This window comes from Bicyclus anynana, chromosome 9 (assembly GCF_947172395.1).
Source record: "Bicyclus anynana chromosome 9, ilBicAnyn1.1, whole genome shotgun sequence".
NCBI classification, from domain to species: domain Eukaryota; kingdom Metazoa; phylum Arthropoda; class Insecta; order Lepidoptera; family Nymphalidae; genus Bicyclus; species Bicyclus anynana.
Genome location: NC_069091.1, coordinates 8522157 through 8540791, shown reverse-complemented (window position 1 = coordinate 8540791; position 18635 = coordinate 8522157). Strand labels below are relative to the sequence as shown.

At 36.6% G+C, this 18635-nt stretch overlaps 1 protein-coding gene across 1 annotated transcript in view; it reads left to right on the top strand.

Moving 5' to 3' along the window:
- LOC112045160 (aminoacylase-1-like) overlaps positions 1–18076 on the top strand; it is a 21024-nt gene extending 2948 nt beyond the window's left edge. The window contains exons 4-18 of the mRNA XM_052883602.1: positions 59–148; positions 676–734; positions 1683–1864; positions 2223–2277; positions 3390–3509; positions 4841–4993; positions 7673–7836; positions 11047–11213; positions 12069–12240; positions 13021–13167; positions 13778–13848; positions 14816–14932; positions 15777–15872; positions 16795–16928; positions 17788–18076. Of these exons, the coding sequence (XP_052739562.1) occupies positions 59–148; positions 676–734; positions 1683–1864; positions 2223–2277; positions 3390–3509; positions 4841–4993; positions 7673–7836; positions 11047–11213; positions 12069–12240; positions 13021–13167; positions 13778–13848; positions 14816–14932; positions 15777–15872; positions 16795–16928; positions 17788–18031 (1971 nt within the window). The 3' untranslated portion in view covers positions 18032–18076. The remainder of the gene's footprint in view (positions 1–58; positions 149–675; positions 735–1682; positions 1865–2222; positions 2278–3389; positions 3510–4840; positions 4994–7672; positions 7837–11046; positions 11214–12068; positions 12241–13020; positions 13168–13777; positions 13849–14815; positions 14933–15776; positions 15873–16794; positions 16929–17787) is intronic.
- Positions 18077–18635: the final 559 nt, after the last annotated feature.

Genomic DNA, 18635 nt, shown 5'->3' with positions numbered 1-18635 from the left:
ATTGCTAGAGTATGTATCAATTAGAAACTATCCTGTAACAGCATTTTTTATTTTGTAGACTGACAGTGGTAGTTCGACAACCAGGACAGAGACTAGCATGAATCAAAGCAACATGGACACCACGAGAAGCTTCAAAAAAATAGAGCAGGTAACATTACTCTTATTAATATTGTAGCCTTTGTGAAACATGTTATTAAATTAGGAGCATTGTATTAAGCCAAATCATCAATCATGTGTGTTTAGTGTAATGGTAACATATTTAATTACCAGAATATTAAGTTGTCTGATTGTTATAATCTGAAAGTTAAGAGTCTGGTCATGCTGCAAGACATTTCGGCTATGATTTGTCTTCATCCTAAGAAATATTCTTTATTGTAAATATCTGTCTGTCCTCTTGTTATATAAACAAAAATGTTTTGGAATTAGCTAGACTCAGCAGAACTTGCTTTCGAAACTGTGGTAGTGTTGCTACAAATAGTCAAACTTGATTTTTCTAAGCTTGTAAACTAAGCCTACTTGAAATAAACAAATTTTGATTTTGTTCAATATTAAAACTTTACTGAACTCTGAAGTTTCACTTTGAATTTTTATGCATCAAAATCACTAACTTTGATTTTAAATCTTGTTAGAATTCATATCTCAATATTCAAGTGCTGTATTTTTATATTGTTACAGATTTTACCGCCGAATGCAAAAAAAATATTTGTCAACGTCAGTGCAGATTCAGGAATGGTGTATGATAATTTTATTCATTTCTAAAAGTTAAATTATTTATATTTATTTATATTATAATGTAATTTAAGTTATTTGTATAATGCCATATGAACCGCAAGTCATTTTCGATTACAGATGTGTGGCATTGTTTTAAAAGTATTTTCATACTACTCATAGGATGATCTATATCTATCTATGTATCTATCTATCTATGTATACTTATAATAAAACTGTAACAGGTCAAATTCTGTAAATTGAAGATATTTTGAAAATACTTGTTGGAGGGCATTACATAATCGATACTGAAGTCAAAAATATTTTTTTCGATATACATATTGTCTGTCTGTCTGTCTGTCAGACCGTGATTTTGTTGACACATCACGCTGATACTACTGAATGAATTCAAATGACGGTTGGCACGGTTTAAGACCATAATACGGAGAAGAGGATACTTTTTATTGCGAAAATAAAATAGGAAGGAGGAAATAGGGGTTGAAAATTTGTATAGAAAGTCCTTAACAATTAAAAATTTGTTGTTGTGTAAGAAATATAATGTGATTCAAGAATTCTTAAAATTCAACCCCTAAAGTGTTGAAATAGGGCTTGAAAGTTTTGCTGATTGCTAGCTCATGATCCTATCATAGGCAAGTTTCGTATGTACCATACATACCAGTCAGATCATTCGATTTATTTTGTATGGGCGGACAAACAAAATAACAAATATCTTTATTATCTGTGCGTCGTTGTCTATCGGCACTTCGAACTATGTGGCCTGCCCATTGTCTCTTCAGCTCTGCGACTCGCTGAACTATGTCAGTGACTTTGGTTCGTCACATAATGAGAAACGTTATATTGAAAAATTTATGTAAAGAATATAGGATGGGATACCAAAATGATTGCGGTTACGACTACACGTATACCCACGGCGGCATTTGATGCAGTGTGCTTATGTCACGAACGTATTTCAGAGCTGTAGAACAAGCAAATGTTGACGACAGTATGCACGACTACTCGGATAGGATGGATGACACCGAACATGACTTTGATTACGATGACGACGATGACAACAAAACAGTTGACACGCCGAGCAAGACTGACCACGAAACAAAAACGGCTGCCAATGTAGGAGCACAGGAAAAATTAGATAAAAGTAAGTAAATAGTATTTTAGAAAAGCTTGTGTGTGTGTGTGTGTGTGTGTGTGTGTACTTATGTTCCTCCTTTACGCTGCGGCCACTAAAGCGATTTGGCTGAAATTTGGAATGGAAATAGATTTCACTCGGGATTAACACATAGTCTACTTTCATTGCGGAAAATCTTCAATATGCACGCCAGCTGCTTCCAAACCTTACCTCGGAGCAAAAATTTGTGAATGAGCACTTTAATATGACGCGAGTATATTAAAGTGGGCGGTTAATTGTGCCTCTGAGTATATTAGTAACTGATTTTTTTCAAATAAAAATGAAAAATTACGTTAACTGTGTTTGCTAATAAATATTGTTCTTTCAGTGAATCTCCAATTCACGGTGTCGATCCGCGGTGCGCTGCAAATCATCCTGAACCGGTATATTTATTTATTTATTTATTTACGTACACTTACAACATACATAATACCTATATAGCTTGGCAGATTCGTTCGTAACACTCCCGATGGTCCGCGGGGGCGGAAGGGGGTTAGCGATGTCCCGCGCGCATGACTTCGTACCCACGCAGTCCTTCTCCCGTCGCCCGCATATCATGGGAGTGTAATGAACTTGTCAAGCTATACATACATACACAAATGGTTAATGTTTATCATCATCATCATTATCAGCCGGTGGACATCCACTGCTGGATATAGGCTCCTTGCATGGACTTCCAAACAAAACGGTCTCGAGCCGCCAGCATCCAGCGGCTCCCTGCAACCAGCTTGATGTCTTCGGTTCACCTAGTGGGGGGTCGACCAACACTGCGCTTTCCGTTAATGTTTATAAATATCTCATACGTATACGTACATCTATGATAAGTGCACATATTACCGTTAAATTGTAAAATACGCTAGTTTATAATCTCAGTCGCGATATTGTAATCTGTCGATATATTGTGAACTGAACGTACTGATTATTATTTAAGGTGTTATTTTTCGGTATATTATAATCTATCGAAGTGAAACCGTTAAAGTGTCAATCAGGATGAATCTACCCTATGGTAGATAATAGAATCTTAAAGCGGGCATAATAAAAATAGTAAAAAATTACAATGGACAAATCAAAGAAAAAAGAAAAAGAAAGAAAATCGGAGGGGGCCACCACTCCGATTTTCTCTCTTTTTCTTTTGCGTGGGTTTCTTAATTTTTTTAAACACTGTCCTTCCATTAGTAAAATAAAATGTTATTGTTAATTATAAGTATAATTTTGTTACATTTAAAGTTAGGTTAGGTTAGAACATGAAAATTCGGGTGTCCAGTCTCACTGTTACTCATTGTGAACTGATCACAATATATCGACAGATTACAATATCGCGAGTGTGATTATAAACTAACGTATTTTACAATTTAACGGTGACAACTCTCGCTAAAAACACGTAATCAGTCAAATACACAACAAGGAATAAAATAATCTAACTTAACTTAATTATTATGAGGAAGAAGATTTTTTTTAAAGACTATATAACGATTGCAAAATACGTCGATGCCAGGTACATCTACAACCTGCACTCGTCGCAGAGCACCGGCGTGCGGCGCTGGCGGTGCATCGACTATCGCAACAGGAAGTGTTTGGCGTTCGTCACCACGCAGGGGAACGTTGTATTGAATAGGTGAGATTGTTTTGAATTTCTACTTTCAGTTTACATCCACTTGATCGTAATTGAATATTATAGTGTAGGCATAATAACTTCGTGTAACTTGTAAAGAATAAAAAAAAAAAACAAAAAAAAGTGTCACTTTTCCTTGCCGCGCTCATTTTCCGGTCGTTGTCGGTTAGAACTACGTCGAAGTGTATATATTATTAACAATAAATTAATTGATTTGACTTAGCAGCGATCTGTATGGTATTAATAAATAAATAACAGTTCTATGTTCTGTGTATACAATAGGTTGTATAGATATCATGCGTGGCCTATAGTCTGGCAAATTCCATGAAGACACTCCCATGATATGCGGGCGACGGGGAAAAAAACTGCGCAGGTGTAAAATCGTGCGTGCGGGGGAGTGAGGTGCATCAGTCGTAGGTTTTCATTCATCGCTACATGCCCTCCGTGCGGAACATCGGGAGTGTTACGAACGAAGTTTCCAAGCTTTAGCATACGACATTGACATATTTATTGAAGAGAAAAAGGCATATTGTTGACCAATAATGTAAAGAAATAGAGTTTAGTTTAAGTAATAAATAACATTTATACTAATATAATAATCTATACTATCATTATAAAGCAGAAGAGTTTGTTTGTTTGTTTGTTTGTTTGTTTGATTGAACGCGCTTATCTCAGGAACTACTGGTCCGATTTGAAAAATTCTTTCACTGAGATAGCCCCGTATTCCTACGGGAACGTGAACCACGCGGGTGAAACCGCGCGGCGTCAGCTAGTGTAATATACACATTGGTAGCTTCGGTGTGGCTGCAGTGTCGCCTACACCAAGCCTACACGTGATAGTCGTAGAAGTGAAAATTTCAACTAATATTAAAATTATGAAAGTTTGAATGGGTGTATGAATAGATGATTATTATTGCTCAATCACGTCATAACATGAAATTTGGTTCATCCAAAACTCACCGCATATTTAACTAGAAAATGGGACTTCATGATTAATCATCATTATCAACCCATATTCGGCTCACTGCTGAGCTCGAGTTTCCTCTCAGAATGAGAGGGATTAGGCCAATAATCCACCACGCTGGTCCAATGCGTATTGGCAGACTTCACACACGCAGATAATTAAGAAAATTATCTGGTATGCAGGTCTCACGATGTTTTCCTTCACCGATTGAGACACGTGATATTTAATTTCTTAAAATGCACACAACTGAAAAGTTGGAGGTGCATATGCCCCGGACTGAATTTGAACCCACACCCTCCGTAATCAAAGGCAGAGGTCATATCCACTGGGCTATCACGGCTCATGATTAATAGTCTGATTTTATTTCCAGAGCAAATCCGCACAACCACTCGTTCCACGACAAGAAGATTATAGATAAAATTGAGAAAAACGCAGTATATTCGGCCATAGACGATGTCAAAGATTTGGAAAATGTCAAAACGCATACAAAAAAGGGGTCCGACAGTAGTGATTTTGTTTCATTCTGAATGTACACGATCTGAAAATTATCAGTTACATTCTTTTAAGAATTTGAATTTTCATAGTTTTATTAATTAAGGAATTTAAATTTACTTGTATAAATAATAGTTTAAATATAATTTTTTGACTAATGCGTGTGTTTTTGTTTTATAAAGGTGTTATCCATTTTTATGCGATAAAAATACTGGAAACAATATCCATTAAAGTCCGGCCGCTCAGAGATTGCGTTTCTAACAGGTCGTAATCGAATGGGCGATTCAAACTGACGGCAAAATTTTAAATATCTCTTATTAACCTTAATCACGAGTAATAAAATAAAAAATTGAATATTTATGCTAACTAACAATAATTTTAAACGTTTTAATTTTGGGCTAAAATTATCAACAATTAATTAATTAAACAATTATAAAGAGGTGAAATTGACAAGTGTCAGAAGGCGATATTGACAGGTGTCAGAAATGCAATCTCTGAGCGGCCGGACTTTTGTTTAGGCCAATATACCTACTGCAAAGCTGCTTTGGGGACAAAAATAGGTAAGTATACTGATGTAAGTAAGTAGGTACTGATATTTTCTCGCCAAAGCGGTTCTTAGGTGCTTTACTTAAACTTCCACTATATTTGTCCGTCTGTTTGCGTTCTCGAAAAGTGGTTTTCACTTTTAGGTATATTAAGCCTTCTAGGGATATCTTAAGCTTCCCTAAAGTTATCCCTAGAACCAAAATTCCATGCAGCAGTACCAGATGTCTATGGAAGTCTTTGTTGACTGAGAACAAAATAAGCTACGTAAGTCTCATTGACATATATTTAAAGGTTAAAGGTGTAAAACGTTCAAAAATATTTAAATCCTTGATGATATCGAACATTCGGTGACGTAATGTGCATAATAATACAGTCTTCGTTTCACTGCAGTTATAAGCGCTAGCGGATTCCCGCGGCGATGTTCGCATGGAAAATGTTGTACTCATAACCCGATCATTTAAAAGAGAAACTATTTAGTGAGAGCTTATGTTTGAGAGCCATTTTGAATCTTCAATATATTTGTTATGGTTATTTAAATTTCTTTAATCCTACATCCAGTAGTCACAAGTACCTACTGGACTTTGCTCGGTGTTTTTCTCTACCACGCGATGGACCCGGCACCTGCACGGTGGATAAATGGAATGCTAAGATATTCGTCTCATTAGGTATTAAATATGAATCTATACTAAAAAGCTGAAGAGTTTGTTTGTTTGATTGAACGTATGAAAAAAAGTAATATGGTGATAAATAAGTCGCAAATTTAAAAAAAATTAAGTGCGAACATTCCATACGCGTCTTGGTCCGTGAAGAGTCCACAACTTGGTTTCTTCTTGGAAGACATATTTCTGAATAGCAGACGCCTGCGACTCCGCCTGTAATTCTTTTTTTACAAATACCACGGGTAACATGGATTTTTCTGGGACAAGGATACCTATGTATAGGTACTCTATGTTCTTGAAGGTCCAATTTATCTCTATACTAAATTTCATCCAAATCGGTCGCTTTAGCCGTGAAAAAATTACAGACAGACAGACAGACTTACTTTGGCGTTTATAATATTCAGTATGGATTACCAATTTTAATCTCATGACAATCTATACTAATATAATAAAGCTGAAGAGTTTGTTTGTTTGTTTGATTGACCGCGCGAATCTCAGGATCTACTGGTCCGATTTGAAAAAATCTTTCAGTGTTAGATAGCCCATTTATCGAGGAAGGCTATAGGCTATATATTATCCCTATATTCCTACGCGAATGGGTATCAGGCGGGCGAAACCGCGCGGCGTCAGTGAGTAAGGAATATTCATATAAACTTTTATGCTTTAAATTATATGTTTTGAAAAAAAAAGATGCCCATGTGACTACCTGTCCGCCAAGGTCACTGCGATCTTTATACTAAAATGCATCCTAATCATTTCAACACAAACAGACGAGTTTCATCCGTATTTACAATAATAAATAATTAGTATGGATTTACTATCTTGTAAATACGAACAGGACATATGGATACCTCTGTCATAACTAACCAGTTTATTACTGCTGCAACAGCGTTTATTTAAGAATTTCTTTAAAGCATAGGCAGACTTCCGAACGTAAATACGTAATCTCCAGTTGACACAGCTGTTATTTTGTTTGCGTTTCGCTGTATTGCTAGATATGATTTATGTATTCTCTATCTGCAAAAACTTATAATACATGTATTTTACAAGTTGTACACATATAATAATTCGATACAGACGTCCCTGTATGGCCTTAAGTAAACTTGGCCAACTTATAATTCACATAGTAGGTATTTGTGTGAGATTATTCAATGAAGTAGGTACCTAATAATTAGTTCAATGTTAACTATTGCTATCATTTTAACTATTTAACATTGTTGTGTATCGTAAAGTTGTATTATTGTAATTATTCATCTAAAGAGTGCCGGCTTACGTCTGTTTATAAGAGTTTTAGAATTAAAACTGTTGTGAGTGTTATTTTATATTTTATATAAAATATTGGTGAAACTCTTGTGATTATTGTCGGAGTATGCCCGTCTAGTTTCGAATTTGTGGCCCTTAATTTCAGCTACATTTTTAATTCTAGTCGCAGTTTTTAGTTGGGTATACTACGACAATAATTGAGAGTTTGAGTCGTGTTTTATATTTAATATTTTAAATTAAAGAGTTATTATAATGTTGCTATACTATTTCTTATTGATACTTCCTTGTGCTATTTGTGGTGTATTACCCGAAAAATATATCCAAGTGCAAGGATACAAATGCGATCCAGCAGTGAAGAAACTACAGGAGTATATTCGGATTGACACAAGCAAGCAGGAAAATGTGGGTAAGTAAATATTAAAACCTAACTCGTCATCGTAGATAGAAATCTCTGGTTCTACTGAACCGATTTTGAATTTTTTTTATCACTAGAAAGCCACGTTATTTGTGAGTGTCACAGGCTATATTCTGTCTCCGTATTCTCACGAGAACGGGAACTACGCGGTAAAACCGCTGGGCATCAGTTAATAATAGGTACTCGTAAATATACACAAGGAATGAGCAGTATGGTCATAAACCAAAATTTTGTTCGCGGTCCAAAGGACTATTAATTATGGTGTATACTTAAAAAGATACATAGACAGACTGTAAAATCATGAAAAAATCGATTGTCCGTAGAGTCGGTTTACTGACGATAGTTGAACGTGACAACGTCATAAGAAAATACAGTTGGAATGGTTGCATTTTTCAAAAGAAAATGTTCGTTTTTCTAAAATACTGTTTAATAATCTTCATAGACCAGAATACTTTATTTCTTTTAAAAAAGTTGGCAACCCTAGAGCGAGGGAACGACGCATTACGTCATCTTTTTTCGAGTGTGCAGTCGGCTCCATCGAATTATAAGACGTTGTCACGTCAAAATCCTTTTACCTTTGCCGTATTTAAGTAAAAATATAGATAGCGAGGCCAATAAGCCTTTTTCCTCTAAAGGTTTTTGAAAAAGGGGCGGCACCGGTGAGGGGTACAAATCTACCCATGACCGTCGAATTGTGACATTTTTACCGTAAATGTCAATCAAAGAGTAATTAATATAAACGAGATTTTCATAGGCTAATAGATCGACCCTAATTGCATCCTTTTCCTCCAAAAACCGGCTATTTAATTGCTTAGTATATCGTTAGTAAAACTAATTTTAAAATTTTATTTTAATTGACATCTTTATCGTAAGTGTAAAAGGATGTGATATTTGACGTGTTGAATTGCAGTCCGCGTGGGACACTTAGATTGACTTCCACTAGGCCGTTCCTAAGCCTAACTCGACACTCTTAGGCCGAAAAGCCTGAGTCCCGAAAGGGGCTGGAAAATCATGACTAGGGAACAAGATCCCCCGGGCCTTACCCGGCTAAGGAGGCATAGACTCGAGGCCCGTACCCGGGAGTACGTATTTGTGTCTGGAAGGAGATGACCGGCCTGCTCGTTACTAACAGTGGCGCGGATTTCATAGAGGCATATAAGTTCTGCATACCTGTGCCTGTGTTCACTCTATTATAGGACCTATTAATGTAAAACTTATGAGTAAGCATTTATTTAATAAAATCTTTTTAACATATAAATTCAACCGACTTCAAAATCACAAAACTAAAAAGCGAAAAATAACATCGTATGTGCTACCTTCTGATCACTTTAAAGGTGGTGCCAAGCCAGTGACGTTTTATCAAAGTTTCAGAAAGAACCACGGGAAAGAACTGTCCTAATACTTTTTGGTTTGATCGGCTTATGATAATGTATTACTGTGTTGGCAACGCCTTCAAAGTGACCGCCTTCAAACCGGCTTTGAAGACTTTGAGACGAAGACTGATGTCTTCGTCTCAAAGTCTTCAAAGTCGGTTTAGTTTTTTTTAAAAAGAATTTATTTTTCTGTTTTTAGTATGTCCTAGTCCTAGGATAGTGAACGATAGTGCCACAGTACGAGAAATTTCGTTATTTTCATTTTAACACGAAATTAAAATTACTGAACCGATTTTCATGAAAATTAAATTGGACCAATCTGGAACTATACTTTTTCAAACAAAAAAAGAATTTCCAAAATTGGTTACGAAATGACACGTACAAACATTAAATTTGTTTATACGTAACAAACATTAAAAAAAACATACGCTCGAAAGAGGAAATTTCCACATCTCAATGTTAGTTGTGGTCTACAAAGAAACAAATATAATATTTAAACAAATAATAAGTACCTAAATTTCGTCTACAATGTTGAATTGTGTGTAAAGTGAACCCACTTTAGCCTAGTAGGTAGGTATATTAGCCATATACTAGGCCGTAAATGATGAATGTGACTAATTAAAGAAGGTCATTCAGGCGTATCTAGGTACAGTACTGATGAAAAATAGTAAAGGTTAGTCCGTCCCTGAGATAAGAACCGCTGAAAACTGTGTCAAGTTTCATCCAAGCCAAGGTAAATGTCATTTAGTTGGTATCGGTAGGTTACGTCCTACCTTTCGTAGCTTTTCGCAATATAATCGTACCTACTTATTCAAGGTACCTACTCATTCAAGAACAATTCAGTTATCTAAACTAATATTATAAAGAGGTAAGATTTGATTTTTAACATTTGCTCGGAAAGTATCTCTTATTTCACCAATTTACTTTATGAGTAATACTGGCTGTTTTTGGTTGCCTAAAAAATACGCTGGTGTGCGCACTTCGCTATCTGTGCAAAAATGACAAGCGTATCAAAATGTCATCAGGAAAACAGGCAAATATGCAAATTCATTTTCAGAAAGTGGGTTCAAAGTGTGTTTCCTCGCAAATGTGTTCTATACCGTCGTATGATATACGTGCGCTTTGATAAATAATTACAGCCTCTGCTTTCTAACTATAGCTCTCGCCTTCTGTATGGATTTTAAAACTTCTAATGGAAAGCTACATTATGAGCGAGTAACAGACTATATTTTGTCGTTTTCCCAGTAACATTATGAATGTGTAGAACTATTCTTACGTATCTATTTAAATCATCATCAATTAATCATTAACTGGAACAATTACTCTAGCTAGAGATAAAATTTATTATTTGTTTTGTTGTTTTACATAATCAGTATCAATCACAGAATATTCTAGTTCATTAGAATGTTATCGCTGGCATTATGTAACTAACAATTCAGTTTAGTTACCTATGCTGTTTCGGTATTATTTATTAGATACAGGCAGACGCCGCGCGGTTTCACCCGCGTGGTTTCGTTCCCGTAGAAATATAGGGATAAAATATAGCCTATAGCACTCGGGGATAGTGTAGTTTCCAACAGTGAAAGAAATTTCAAATCGGCTCAAGAGTTTCAGGGGTAATTCAATGCAAACAAACAATCCAATCTTTCCTCTTTTATATAATATTAGTATTTTTTTTGTAAAATTATTATTGGACTATTTATTTATATAAAATGCGAAAATATAATTAATATTAGAAGGGGTGAAATGGGGGTTGGAAGTTTACAAGATTTCCACACGGACGCATGTCGCGCTAGTAGGTAAATACTATACCCGTTTCAACTTTCAGACCTTAGTGTGCAGTTCTGGAGGCGTGAAGCAGCAAAACTTGGCTTGCCCTTCAAAGTATATAGGCCGGGCAGGCTGCCAGTGTGTATTACTACCCTTGAAGGCAACAAGCCTGATCTTCCCAGCATACTGCTCAATTCACATTCAGATGTCGTGCCTGTTGACGCTGTAAGTAAATCACATTTCAAAGATGGATGCAATTTATTTTAATTACCTAAAGAATGTAGGTAATCACTATCAGCCTATTCTATATTTTAACTGCCCTAATGCTCCCGTGTAGCTGGTTCTTCTACGGAGAATGAGGCTGACAAAAAAAACGTGATTAGCATTTTTCTTACAAGACAAATCTTAATAGCATCCTGGAGATGGGAAGTTGGCCCGTGCCTCCGAGAGCACGTAAAGCCGTCGGTCCTGCGTCTGATATTTCACTGGTTGTGCGGTTCTGCCGTTCCATCGGACTATAATATCTCCTGCATGGTTAATCTCACCATGAGATTGAAAAAAAAAGCAATTAGGTCGGGAGCGTATTATTCTATTTTAATGCCTGAGTACAATGCCTGGTCTCCCTACTTATAGAATAAGAAAATAAAGCAAAGACACAGAAGCTCGTATTCAGATGTTAATGATAGTGACCGGGACCGACGACAACTCTTCTAGCCGTCCCAAAGAAAAGGAAAGTCATGCAGCTTAATACTAACTCCGGTTTCTCATATATCTAGATACAGTACAACAATGAATATGCAAGGGTTTTTAAAGGTAAACCGACGGGAATCAGCTTGCATGAACTCTTCGCCGCTGCAGGGGCGTAACACCACCAACTTCCTAACTCCAGGCTGAGAATTTCAATTGAAAATGTTGAATCAGAGATCGGATTAGTACTTACGCAAGATTCGATTACGATCATGGTTTTTCATTTCCGTATGTATGTTCAGGGAGTCGTAACTGACGTACCTACTCCCTGACGTAACTGTTCTTATTCTGATGTACGGAAAAAAATATAAATTAGTAACTATTTTCTTGTAGGAGCTGTGGACTTATCCTCCATTTTCTGGACACATAGATGACAACGGCATTTTATTTGGACGCGGTACACAAGACACAAAAGGTGTTAGCATTCAATACATGGAAGCGATTAGGAGGTTAATTGAGAAGAATGTTACTTTGGATAGAACTGTGCATGTTATGGTTGTTCCAGGTGAGGCAAAATACTAATTCTAATAAATCCTTTATATACTCTTACTCTGGTAAAAGCTAAAAAGGAAAAAGTATCAAATAACTTAGAGCTAGCTCACAAGATTAGGTACTGCCATGTGGAATGTTGAGTCAAGCGGTAATGTTTTGATAGTTGTTTCAGTCAATGATTTTAAAGATCTTAGCAAAAATCTTTGTGCAAGACCATAAGAAGCTTTTGCTTGGATGTTGATTTAGTCCTATATAAGGCAATTAAGACGTTAATTAAGACGGCGCATATTGTGAAGTTTCCTCATTATAGAGCCTGGCAATCGTTAAGACAGCGCATATTTTAAAGAGTATCCGCATTATAGAGCTTTGACAAGAGTTTGATTTGGGACCTCAAGTTTCGCGACCGGAGCACTTTTTTCATTATTTTTAACACTGCTTTTATATAATCTTTTTGTATCTATGACATTGTTAAAAATAAAATATGAATATACTGTAATAAGAAATATGGGGATATCAAATTGAGAAATAATATATACGAAAAATGCAAGCTGTTGTGTTAAGTGCATTATAGGTATGATAAGAATCTGAAATAATGAAGAGAAAATAAAACCCTTGAATGAGGTCACTTAAAACATTTTTTATCTTAAGTAGGTATAGGAATTTAACTGAAGATAATTTCTAAAAAGCTTCTAAAAATTGAGTTCAAAATCTGTCCACAATGGCGTCAGTATCAGAAAAGTGATTCCAAGTAACAAAAAAAAAATTCACTATTGATTTCAACTTTCATTTTCAGATGAAGAAACCGGAAGTTTCGATGGACTGATCCCATTTCTCAAAACAGACGATTTCAAGTCTTTAAATATTGGATTTGCCTTGGACGAGGGCATAACGTCGACAGATGATACGATGTTCGGGACCTATGTAGATAAACGACCCTGGCGTAAGCTTCATTATTTTGACTATACTAATATTATAAAGAGGTAAAGTTTGTGGTATTGTAGGGGTTAATCTCTTGATCTACTGAACCGATATTGAAAATTCTATCACAAGAAAGCCACGTCATTTGTATATATGGCTATATTTTATACCCGTATTCCTACGGGAACGGGAACTACGAGTGTAAAACCGCGGGGCGTCTTGAATATTTTGTGTTGGGGCTCTCCCGAGGAGCGCTGCATCCACGCCACTGTAGTCTGGCAAGTTCGTTGATGACACTCCCATGATTTGCGGGCGACGTGGGGAAAGACTGCGCGGGTGTGAAATCGTATAGCCTATAGCAGTAATTATTAGCCAATCTTACAGTGTTTCACCGTCCGGTAAGCGTTACTTACCCCCGAACATATATAAAGGGACGTGGAAACTACTCTACATGGCAGGTGTTATTTTTTTTTTACCTGAACATTATATACATTTACACATCCCTTCCGAAAGGATATGTGGGACTCGCCGAGACTGCGAAATACCTTCTATAACCCAGCGGATCCGGTTGCGTCATTTGGTGACATCACAGGATCAAGGAATAATTAACTAACCTAAGGTATTTTTTATAGAAATGCAATTTAACCTTCAAGGCGCTAGTGGGCACGGAAGCTCAATACAGAAGCAAACTGTTATGGAACAGGTAATGCATGCAAATTCATTTATTGTATTCCAAGTCTTTTTAAAAGTTTAACAAATTTACATAATACAAATTTTACAAATTAAAAGTTACAAAGTTGTATAATTGCATGTGGAACATAGAAGCTCCTCCTTTTTGAAAGTTGGCTAAAACTGGGGTGTGATTCCGCTATTTTATACTCGTCGATGTCGGTTTTTGATTCGTTAATATTCTTCTATAACAAGTTTTATTATAGCTTGGCAACTTCATTCGTAACACTCTCGATGTTGCGCGCGGGGCGGGGGGCGTGTAGCGATGAATGAAAACCTGCGACTGATGCATGTCACTTTCTCGCACGCACGATTTCACACCGGCGCAGTCTTTTCGCCCGTCGCCCGCATATCATGGGAGTGTTATCAACGAACTTGTCAGACTATTATTATATTTTTTTTCATATTTTTTAGCATTTGAACTTTATTTCTATGAGTTGCCAAAAATTAAATGAGCGATGTTACATCTCCATCATGTCAACGGCCTCCGTGGCGCAGTGATATGCGCGGTGGATTTACAAGACGGAGGTCCTAGGTTCGATTCCGGGCTGGGCCGATTGAGGTTTTCTTAATTGGTCCAGGTCTGGCTGGTGAGAGGCTTTGGCTGTGGCTAGTTACCACCCTACCGACAAAGACGTACCGCCAAGCGATTTAGCGTTCCGGTACGATGTCGTGTAGAAACCGAAAGTGGTGTGGATTTTCATCCTCCTCCTAACAAGTTAGCCCGCTTCCATCTTAGATTGCATCATCACTTACCATCAGGTGAAATTGTAATCAAGGGCTAACTTGAAAACTAAACTAAAAAATATCGGTTTATTAATTGACTTAAAAAAGGAGGAATTTTTTCGGTTTTTTTAGATTGATTTGTTTAATTTGGTTTTATTTATTTGATTAGTTTAATTAAGTAAATAATAAGATGTTCTCCTTATTTATTATTTCAGGTTCAAACTTTAATAAACATGGCTATGGAATATAGAAATCAACAACTTGTTATAATGTCAGCTAATTCACCCATAGACTACGGCTCATACTCCACGCTCAATATGAATATGCTTAATGTAGGTACTTAATTAATACAAAGAAGTGTTATATACAAAGTTATCTACAGTATAATATTTTATAGAGAAAAGATTTCACTAGTCCTTTGTTTACATTGAATAGGCTATGAAACTACTGGACCGATTTGAATTTTTTTACTAATGGAAAGCTACATTATTATGGTATAACATACTCGTAGGCGATATTGTATATATTTATATTATACTGTATCCATATTATATTCGCGGGTGAATCCGCGGTTTTTACCAGGGGAGCTAGTGGTTTGATAAATTTAGTTGTATCATTAACTTGAATTTTATAAGCTTAATGATTTATTCACGGTTAAGGGGTCGGACCAAAGTTGTGAGGTCTTGCTTGGATAACATAAATAGGAGCTGCTAAAGTAAAGTCAAGGTAAATTTGCTTATTTTACATTATTTTTGGATGTTTACATTATTTTTGACAGCCGCGTAGCGCAGTGGGTAGTGATCACGGCTTTTTTATTTCTTTTTCTGCGTCCATGGTCTTGTGTTCAATTCTCACGACTGTGGAAAATCTACACCGGAAAACATCCATGCTCATAATAATATGAGCATGGATGTTTTCCGGTGTCTGGGTGTGTTTATGCTTTATGCAAGTGTTTATATGTAGTTGTAGTAAGTATAGTTGAAATGATACTCGTATCTATACTAGGGCTCGTCATCAACCCATATTCGGCTCACTGCTGAGCTCGAGTCTCCTCTCAGAATGAGATTGGTTAGGCTAATAGTCCACCACGCTGGCCCAATGCGGATTGGCAGACTTCACACACGCAGAGAATAAAACGTATTTGGTAGTATACATATATTGTACATTTGTTCGCAGAGTGGAATAGCTAATAATGTAATTCCCAGTAAGGCGTCTGCAGTGATGGACATTCGCTTGTCAGTCGATCAGAATATATCGGACTTCGAAGCATTGGTAAGTCGGTATTGATTTCATTGATTTATTACTATCACACCATCACGCAAAACGTTCGAATCAATATGAATACAATAGGGTACTTGACTCATATCAATTTTAATATAAACAATATTAATTTCGCATAATACCTGCATGGAATAATGGAGGGTTCGAAATATATCGATATTAATTAATAAAAGTTAAGGATTTCTTATAAAACTTAATTTAAAAATCATTTACTATTAAAATTTTCCAAACGTCAAAAACGCTGTCGTCCATTTTGTGACGTCACAATGTTACTTGATATACTAAACGTCTATTGTTAACTAATATTTTTGTCAAACGCTCCGTTTGTAAGGGATTTGATATAGTGACGTCATGAAACAGTTGAAATGTATATCATCATGGCCGAAAGGCGTTTTGGCTCGTATTGTCAAAAACATATTTAAAAACAAAAATTTTCATGTGAACGTATCAAAACTACATTGACTATTGTAGTCTAACTTGTAATGAATAAAAAAAGGACATCGGACCTGTGCTAGCTGTGATACCTAAAGCCTGCCATAAAGAAATTAGCAATATGTTTCAAGATGGTAAAAAAAATCTTCGTAGGGTGGAATGGGCCGAAAATATGAAAAAAAAATAGTAATTTTTTCGGGAAAGTTACTTTGTGTTGGACGCATAGCAGCAAACGGATAAATAGTATTATTCTCTGTATAGAAAGTCATACAAGTGCGTCTACTGATCTGCATCGTACGGATCGCACGAAAATACCGTAAATTTAAAAATGCCTACGATGTGGATCTGTGGAAGCCTACCATAAAGGTTCGGTTTTTTAATTTTGGGATACGGAACCTTGAAAATGAAATATGCAATAGCGGAACTATACGGGAAGCTGTGCCCGAAGCATTCTTTTAAACAAACATTGTTTATTTTTCAGATTGACTCTTGGTTGGCGAAACTTGGAAATAAAACTACTATAAAATTTATAAGACGGGTCGAGAAGTCTGCCGCGACAGTCGTGGACGAATCCAACACCTACTGGGTGGCGCTACGAGACACTGTGAAAGGGTTGTAAGTACTATTGCTGGTTAAGCGGCGATCTAAATTTTATCATGAGGAAATAACAACTGTTGAGTTTATTGCCGGCTCTTCCCAGTAAGCAACAGTATAGTATAGAACAGTAAAAAAACAGCTGGTTAGTTAAAAAAACAATTGGTTAGAAGATCTCGTTATTGATACAAGTTGGGAGGAGGGTAGTTTATCAAAAGTAACCAAATGTTTTTATTTACTGTTGACTAATTAATAGTTATACAACTTAACAGCCACAATGTCCCACAAATTGCGTGGTACATTATCTCGCTCCAAAGATCAGAAATTTTCTTTTCATGGTAGCTCAGTTAGCTACCAGAATCAAGAAATTTCGTTACTAAAAAAGTTGATCGTCTCATCGAGATAAAGCTACTTACGAGAAATTTACTTGATAGTAATCAGTTGTACAAAATGTTCTATAGATCCCTGACTAATTAATTTTAAACACCTAAAAAGTTTTGGATAGAAGCAGGCGTTACTTTGCGGAAGTTCATCATGATTATATAATGATTTATTTATTTTGCTATCATCCGCAAAAATTCGGCGAACCCATGCGACAACGTCACCCAGGTCCGACAAAATACTCTCTACGTACGTTTCACCCCGAAACCGGAGCATCCTCAGGAGATGTTGACTCTACAACGTGCAATTGCACGTCGTAGAGAGTATTTTGTCGGACCTGGGTGACGTTGTCGCATGGGTTCGCCGAATTTTCGCGGATGATAGCAAAATAAATAAATCATTATAAAACCTAAAAAGTTCCCTAGGAGACCTAATAAAATCCAAATAAATATTAAAACTTATTGAGTAATTATTTTATTAATAGTTTTTGTGTTTGCAGAGGTTTTAAAATCGTGCCCGCAGTGTGTCCAGCCACTTCTGACATGTTGCTGCTACGGGAGATCGGCATACCGGCCATTGGGTTCTCATCTAGAACTAACATGGTCAGCAGGATGCACGACGTCGATGAATACATACCAGTGGACAACTTCCTTCGTGGGATCGATATATATGAAGCGATTATTAAAAGATTGGCCAACCTTCCTGATGGGAATGAAAATACTGATAATTGTTTTCCAAAATAGCCTCTTTGTCTGTTACAACTAATGCAATAAAAATATTTGAATCTTTTAGTTGTTTTATTTATAGTAAGTGACTGCATCTTTAGGGCTAGTTGTATCATTATCAGCCGATGGACATTGGACATCCACTGCTGACTGCTGTCTCTTGTAAGGCTTTTTTAAATACCACGGACTCAAGCCGCAAGCATCCATCGGCTCCCTGTTATCACTCGTTGGGGGTGACCAACACTGCTATTTCCGATGCGGGATCGGTATTCCATCTTGAGACCCCAATATCCATCATCTCTTCGAACTATGGGCTACTCGTATATGAACGGAACAAGGGAGCGGGGCATGACAGAGGGGAGAGATGCATGCGGGTTTTTTATAGTAATAATAATAATTGACGAACAAAAGTGAAGTGAAAAACTTCGCTTATAAAATAACACTTCGCAAGGCACGCAAGTAAGATGTCCATCCACTTGTGTCAACATGGGTAAGTCTGTGCATGTAATTACACCGGGAACCATGTCATCCAGACCGAAACAGCAATGCTGTTTGGTGGCAGAAATAAACATGGCAGAAGTGCTACCCCGGAGCTCTGTAACAAACAAATATTGTTACTGAA